Raw genomic sequence first — 8,780 nt, 5'->3', positions numbered from 1 at the left:
GACAGAGTAGGCGTGGTCTAAACGTCATAGAGGAGGGGCTACGGCCAGGATTAAAACACAATCAAAACGGTGAAATTTCACATATTTTTCTCTCGTCTACAAATAAGACCGGGTGGTAATATATAAAATTCTCTATGAAATTTATACAATATGTCCAACATGTTTCTGTCAGTAGATTTTCATTTAATCATTCTGTTCTATATACGTATGATATATAAGCGATGCGGTGATACGACATGAAGTTTTTTCTCATTCATTTATGCTGTAATGGAGACATGCAAGTTTGCAGTGTGCAATCAGATAGGGTCTTCAATTTCCAACCGTTTGAAAACCTTTGAAGGTGAGGAACTGGGCTTAGAACACGTTAGCCCCTATAAGGCGAGAAATCAAATCTGACGATATGGACGTGGATGGACCTGGCTGCGATATAATAAAATGATCGTTCCTTTTTTATCAATTTTTTTATTTCTAATTAGGGTCTAACGGCGGCGCTCTTATTCATTTATCAGCAGAAATTATGGAAAACTGGTGATTTTCTTATATATACTATATCACACCAACATTTCAATATTTTCTCCTTTGAGAAGCGGAGTGGGGACCAGATTTCAGCCGAGAAGAAGAAGGATGTAAGATAGATTGTTATCTATATAATCTTATCATGTTAGTTGATACATCGGAATCTCAAACATCTCAACTAAACTAAACTATTCGATTGTTTAAAGAGGCATACAGATAACAACCCAGGCAATAAAATATAATGAAAACTCGTTATCATCCACTTAAAGGAGCTGTCGTTATAGGCACTGTTTCAAGTATAGGTGTGTATAACGTCATACAACGAGAATGCATGTAACATCATCACACATTATAATATTGCACTTTATTGATATATGTATATATGGGTCGTAGACCTAAATACTGTTAATAAAGATCATTATTATTATTATTCAATGCATGTAACATAGGTACTAAATCCACATTCACTTAGTGCGGAGGATTAGAAATCTCAAAAAGTTTAGAATCATACGCATAATCCATGTACACAAAAGGAATTAAATACAATTTTACTTTTTTCATATCTTGAAAACGATACAAGAACAAAAGAAATTGTGATGCTAGATAGAAAGGCTGTTTCTATCTGAATAATCAAATAGATGTTTGTCGAGGTTAAAATCACAGCTTCTTAGAGAAGTCGATACATTACAGGAGTATTTCACAAATTGGTGTTGTAAAAAAATCAATCTAATTACTAGAACTAAAAGTAAACTAAACTTTCTGTGGGATATAGATGTAATGTGGTGTAAAGAAGGAGATAAAACTAAGACAGAATAATTTGGTAAATTTGGGCTAATTAGTAATGCAATATGTCTTTAAAGTAAAAGATACTCTAAAAACTTGGGTAAAAACAGTCCAGAAATAATATTGTTCTTGATCTCATATCACCCTACACATCAACGCCTTGGATTAATCACCGGGCAATACCATTGTCAAACCAACTACAGATGAAATAGAGAGATCTAAACAATGTAATTCCGGTTCATGGAATTCAAAATAAGAAACATGCACGCAACATTCCTCTACATGTTAACGAAATATCTTAAAATAAACCTTTAACCTGCTGACTCACACTACATAGTACGGTCTATTTAAAAATTTTCTGGGCACAGGAGAAGCCATTAAAGATTCGGAAAATAGCATCCAAATTTTAGTTTCCTTTTCTGGAGAGTTTAGGATACCTAGTGGATACTCGAAAACATAAGACATTAAAACACGTGGACAGAGCAGCGGAACTAAGTGAGACGTTTGTCACACACGAAAGAAACATTAAAACACACCAGTTCGTCAGACACGATACGATAGTGAAACGCGTCAGTTCGTCAGACACGACAGTGAAACGCGCCAGTTCAGCAGACACGATATTAAAACGCGTCAGTTCGTCAGACAAGACAGTAAAACGCGTCAGTTTGTCAGACACAACAGTGAAACACGACACGGGATTTTAACGCGGTATTTCGTCAGACATGACACACTAACTCGAAAATTCGTAAGACATGACTGTGTAACACGTCAATTCGTCAGACAGGATGGTGAAAAACGTTTGTTTGTCGGACATGACAGTAAAACGCGCCAGTTCGGGACGCGAGAGTGAAACAATTTAGTACGTCAGATACATTTAATAACACGTTAGTCCGTCAGATATGAGAGTCAAACGGGTCAGTTTGTCAGATAAGACAGTGAAACGCGTCAGTCCGTCACGATGATGCGATGGAGAAACGACATAACAGCTTGTAGCACGCAGGAACTTCACACAGGTAAATTTTCTGTCACGATAAAATCGACCTATCAAGTTCTAATATGTGAGTGACAAAGTCAAAACAAAACATTTAGTCGACAGAACGTGTAGGATCTACCCACGATTGACAGGATTTTATTCTTAAATCTGAAAGACACGACATTATAAACCTGTGATATTTTAATTTGTGAACATTTTCATGCTTTGTCATTTATAATGATTCCAAATTATGTTTAAAACGGATATCATGAAAGGGTCAAGGAAAGTAAACTACACGTAATTGGGTGGCACGTGCTGGATTAGCCTTATTCTGGATCAATGTTTACGTTTACAGTTCCCAAAGGTTACTATTAAAAATACATTTAAAGACAATAGATAGAAACTTGTTTATTATCAACCATGTCAATCTTACGTTCTGTTCCGACTGGAATTATGAGGAATGATGAATAACGAATCCAAGGTCACTAGACGCTCGAACTGCGGCATATGCAAGAAAAGCTTTTTAGCCTAATTTTCTTATCCTAATAAAGTGATCATTATTAACACTCAATCCAGTATTATTAGCTTTTATAAAGAGATATGTATTAGAATCATACAAGATTGGTGCACCCAATCTAGTATTATTAGCTTTTATAAAGAGATATGTATTAGAATCATACAAGATTGGTGCACCCAATCTAGTATTATTAGCTTTTATAAAGAGATATGTATTAGAATCATACAAGATTGGTGCACCCAATCTAGTATTATTAGCTTTTATAAAGAGATATGTATTAGAATCATACAAGATTGGTGCACCCAATCTAGTATTATTAGCTTTTATAAAGAGATATGTATTAGAATCATACAAGATTGGTGCGACCAATCCAGTATTATTAGCTTTTAAAAATACAATTTGTTAAACCTGCAGCAGTCAGCAACCGTTGTTCTATCTTTTACTAAAAGGCTAATAATTCTAATACATATCTCTTTATAATAATACTGGATTGGGTGTTATTTCAGAGGTAGGCTATAGAATAATAATTAATTTGGCATGTGCAAGTGCAATAAGCCTTCGTACTTGTAAGCGTCTTCGTTCATCGAGTAAATGACACCCCAAAGAAACAATCAGTTCCTTTAGATGCTTTTAGAATATATGATTAATTTCATAATAGATAATGGGTTAAACCGAATAAAAAAGTTCACAGACGTCATGATTGATGTTTCAAACAATTGACAGAAAGGTCCACGTGGATTGACCAATTGTTCGCTAACTTGACCATTCAAATTGTGCAGCAACTGAGGTATTTTGAACTTCATTTGACCCCATTCATACGACGGGCATTAATTACATTAAAACAAAGTATTTCCCATCTATTTATCTGCAATCTTCAATATGTCGGATATACCTGGATATTAAAATGATTAATATACGTTTAAATCTCTTGGATTATTTCCCCTTTCTTTATGTTATCGGTTTTTATCAAGAGTAGTTAGAGATCTAGAAATGTTGGACATCAAAGAAATATCATGTATATGCCAGTTGGTAGAGTGTTGCTAAATTGTCAGAATATGACATGTTTCATTCCCACATCAGTGTAGTCTACTGTAGCGCCTCTGTTGACAATTTGCAGCTTATCTTTGAATTTCTTTAAAATCTCAGGTTTGTGATACGAGTCGGTACGTAAAATCTGATCGTGACACCTGGAATTGACAGTGAAAGTGAACAGATCGCATACTAGCGCCAGCCGTATCAGAACGTATGACTCGTATCCAAACCTGAGATCGGCTTCGAATAGTCAATGGATGCGTTCGAAACAGATCGCACGACAGTGGGAATCTGCCATTTGTCTTGTCTGAGGTCGACCCCGATCACCTCGATTTGGCAGCACAATTACATCCGATCCGTCGAGCTTCGTTACGACACGGTCTGGCATGATGGTGGCTATGGACAATATTAGGTCGTGTTGATCGAAGAAACTTTTCTAAAAGCATCTATATTAACACGATTGTCGCGACTAACCTCGAGATCTGATTAGGTATAATAGGATCACACTAATTGTAACCCTTCTAAAAATGTGTATTAAAACGCAGATCTGGAACTTGTTAGGATACCGTTCTTTCTGTATGATGGTTACTCTTTGGCAAGTTACGGTAACAAGGGGCAATGTGATTATTGCCTGATCATCCTAGATCTTTTCGGAACATCAAACAGACAAGTAACCTTGAACTTGTGATAATTATATAATAGAACTAGTACATGTATATCATAGTATTAAGAGTCCCATCTTCACAATGCCAAGATATTACGAACTGCCAATCATAGCACGCGTTTACTCTCTTTCTGCCGAAGCTCTGATTGGCTGTATCCACTAAGTTACAAGCCATTCAAATTACTGCTTTTACAAACTTCCGCGGGACATGAAAGGTGCATGGCTATTGCAATCAATGTATTAGACGCAGTTTGTAATAGCTTGTCATTGTGAAGATGTAAGAGTTCACACAATGTAAGAACAGTAGAACTGGGGTTATATTTATCACCATTGTAGGTAGTTATAATCTATTTTAACATTTCAATTGGCGCTATAAACCTAGCGACACACTTTACTCTGGCATACTGACTTGTCTTGTCAAGTACACGATTATATAAAAATATAAATGATTGTTTTATTAGGAAAGAAGGCCTAGGTATGCATGTTATTGTTGGATTGGTTTTCGGTAACTTGGTGCTTATTGATAATTATATTGGGAGAAAATTCAAGTACATGTATGCACACATTTATTAGTTGAATCAGTTCAGGAAGACAATGGTGTTTCTTGGTATAATTAGGTGGAGAGACCACGTAGGGACCACAGAACTGTCGCAGGTGTCATTTTTAATCACCAACCATCAAATGATCTTAACTTGTATATAGATTGTGCTCTCCAAGGTTTTTAATCAACTTCGCCCATCCGCTTCACTTTTAAGACAGAAATCCATCAACAATATGAACATTGTACAGTTTTATGAACAACAGCCCACCTTTCGTGCCTCCCAGACTAGAACATCGACAAGTTTATTTCCAGACTTCAACCTTTGAAATGTTACCCTTAGATGTACACCCACGCCACATGTTCTGGTATACGGCTTTCTTTTTCTTGATTAAAATAAATAGATTTATAAAGGAAGTAGGTTTAATTATATTTATTTTATGTGCTACTATATTTTTATCACAATCAAAGAAGATGTTAATAAATGAATAATGAACTGGAAACTGAATTAGTTATATATTAAATGTCATTTACTAAAAATATTGTGTATTTTTATACGCCCACGTGGAAATGTGGACGTATATTGCCGTCGCAATATTTTCCGTCAGTCTGTATTTCTTGTAAGCTCAATAGGGACTATAGTTTTTATCTTATTTAAATGAAACTAGGTGTGATCATTGATATTGATGTGACCACTGAATCTGTATTAGAAACTTTCAAATTGAGTTTAGCCCATTCTTTATAAAAAAAAATGTTAAGTAAAGAAGGAAAATAATGCTGAAAATCCCGCAGGCGAGATGAGGACAAACTATATGTTTCGGTCAGTGGTCACATACTAGTATTTTTCGGATTCCATGACATAAAAGAAAGGATTTTTTCTGTCATACTTTTAAAATAATTCCTGTGTGGTGTATCTGCTGGCGAACCTGGCGAAGGTAGCACTGTTTCATCCTACCAGACTAGGCCTATATATTTACAGATGATAAATACCACTGAGATAAGGGGTGATATAATAAAATATAATATAATACACATCTATCATCAAATTATCATTATCTTTATTACAAGTTGAAATGCCCGTCATATTTAGCCTACCCCATGCATGGATCATATAGGCCCATGGAAGCTTAAAACCTTTGTAGCTTCTGCCATGTATCAGCTTGATGAACATCTGATTGGTCAATGACTATAAGCGGATTTAATTTTTATCAGATTACTGTATTAATTAGATTACTGGATTAAAATCTGGATTTTAGAGTCCCCGCGAGAAGAATCAGTTATTAATAGTATGTCTATGAATATTTCTGATTATAGGGAGGTAACTATATTTTAACTTAACTCTTAGGACAACATCTAACTTATCACCTAACAGGACCGTTACAAACCGCCAGTGATGTAGGAACAGAACAGAACGAGAACAGTCTTTTACACTGGTTAACAGCAAGGCACGATATAAAATGTTTCAAGTTTTACTTTTCTAGGACAGCAACAGTGGTGGGGAGACACATTGTACCTTCATGTCACATCTAACAACTTAATTTGCCCTAAATTAGTGTCAGAATGAACCAAATCTATTCTCTTTTCCAAAAGAACTTCTTTGGAGAGAACCCTCTTAGATACTCAATGGGAGGCTTGCGCCTGGAGCGCTTCTACAAAGCTGAACCGTTTTGAAATCTACCTTGACAGCTATCCTTCTCATATAGTCAGTCTGCCCCCTATTTATATCCCTAGTCTAAGAGGCTCGGCCCCCACTGGTCAGTAGTACCATTTAGTATACCGTATATACGCATATAGGTGCGCATTATCCACGGGTGCGCATTATATTCGGAAATATACGGTACATCCCTTTAAAAAAAAAAGCATGTAGGTTACAAAACCACTGCATCTATTTAATTGCAGTTGATCTAAAACTCTTAAATTCATTCTGAAAATGAAATGGATAGGGGAAATAATTCTATATATATATATATTCCTTTTAAGAAAATAAGACTATGATGGGTTAATTAAAGGTGTTGTCAGGTTTATTTTTTAAACATAGGCCTAACTATCCATACCAAGTTATCAACAATAAAAATAAGCATTTTAAATAATACCAATTCAACTGTAAGTTACAAAGTTAATGTAAGCAAGGGAGATCTTGTCTGGCAGCAATGAGAAAAATTCCGGTTAAAATGTTCATACTTTTCTGAGTACCAAAAATGGATATTTCAGGAAGTTATAATTGCTTTCCACAATTTTGGGCTCCCATGCCTATAAGAATTAAAATACTCTTTATTTTTACAATGTAAGATACTATCAAAATTTAAATTCTCAAAATGCCCTAGGTTTCATAGTACTTATACCACATACAAAAAAAACAATGCTGATACAAAAATTAGAGGTATTGAATTAAAAGTGACGAAAAAAAATATATTCAAAATCATCAGGATTGTCTGAAAGTTCTAAAGGCATCTAGCTTGTGATTATTATAACATAAAAAAGAAATTAAAAAGGAGTGCTATCTCAGGCACACAAAACAAAAAACAAAGGAACACATCAATATAAGGACTTTTTCTCAAACAAGGGATTTTAACCAATGCGTAGATAATGCACAGTTTAAGAAAAGTGAACAGGAATACATCTGAATATTAAAACTCATAAAACCTTTCAATCTTATAAATTGTGTAGTTTATACACATTTCTAAAACTTTGACAATAACAAAACAACAAATACATTTAAGTAAAAATATTTGTGCACATCTACCTATGAATCAAAACATAAACACAAGCAGTCCATATTATTTTAGTAATAATGAACACAGCATAAATATGAATTATGTAGTTTCAATTACAAAACAAAATAGACTAACTCTTAGTAATGTACAAATATCTTTGCTCATCCTATAAGCATTTATACAAACACATTTAATCACATAGACACAACAAAACAATTGGATAATTAGAACACATAAACATACATACAAACTTTATAATTTGCGTAGTTTTTGCACAGTTTATAAACATTAAATATAAAATACAATCCATCACCAAACACATACATACAAGGTACACGTGACTTTAATAAACACAAACTCTAGATTCATACACAAATTTTATAGACAATACACGTAGAGTGATTTTGGTTTAAAGTAGAACAGTGGTTTTAAAGGCCTTAGGTCATAAATAACCTCTCTATGAATAATACTAATATCTAACTAATGAACTAATAAAACTAATATATCATCTAACTAATGTAATAAATAACAATGACTATACTCTGCTACATGAATGATAAAGACTTAAAGTTTTAGGTACAATGACCACAGGATGGGAATTTTTCTGTGCTAGAAAAAACAAGCAGCATTACATTGACACTAGGGAATGATATAACACTCATATTCTCTACAACTGATTGACAGGCATATCATCTTGTTATTCAGAGGAAAGGCATTCAATAGAGTAATCACATCTAGGCCACCATGTCTGGCAAATACTGCCAAATCAACAGCCCTGGTACTGGGACTCTTTCGTCTAACTACAGTCTAAGATATGACTGGTAATAATAAAATTATTTAATGCTTTTAGCTAAGTACTGGGTACATCATTTTGATTTTAAGGCAGTTAAATTAAAACTTCAGTTTAAGTCACAATTAATACAAGGAAGACCGCAATGAAAGCACAACACTCGAATTTATTTTTCAGGGCATGGCTTTTCAAAATATTTTTTCTTTCTAAGGCCCATATTTAATTCGCTTTTACATTGGTAGAAGGTGCAAGA

General features: G+C 34.4%; 1 protein-coding gene across 1 annotated transcript; it reads left to right on the top strand.

The window, feature by feature from the left end:
- Positions 1–2,257: 2,257 nt before the first annotated feature.
- LOTGIDRAFT_152568 (hypothetical protein) lies at positions 2,258–3,195 on the top strand (the record flags this gene model as incomplete). The annotated part of the gene is made up of 2 exons (XM_009045996.1): positions 2,258–2,312; positions 2,849–3,195. The coding sequence occupies 2 exons, from the start codon at positions 2,258–2,260 to the stop codon at positions 3,193–3,195; spliced, it is 402 nt and encodes a 133-aa protein (XP_009044244.1).
- Between the last annotated feature and the right edge of the window lie 5,585 nt (positions 3,196–8,780).

Source organism: Lottia gigantea (assembly GCF_000327385.1).
Source record: "Lottia gigantea unplaced genomic scaffold LOTGIsca_1, whole genome shotgun sequence".
Taxonomy (NCBI): domain Eukaryota; kingdom Metazoa; phylum Mollusca; class Gastropoda; family Lottiidae; genus Lottia; species Lottia gigantea.
This window is presented reverse-complemented; position numbering and strand designations above follow the sequence as displayed.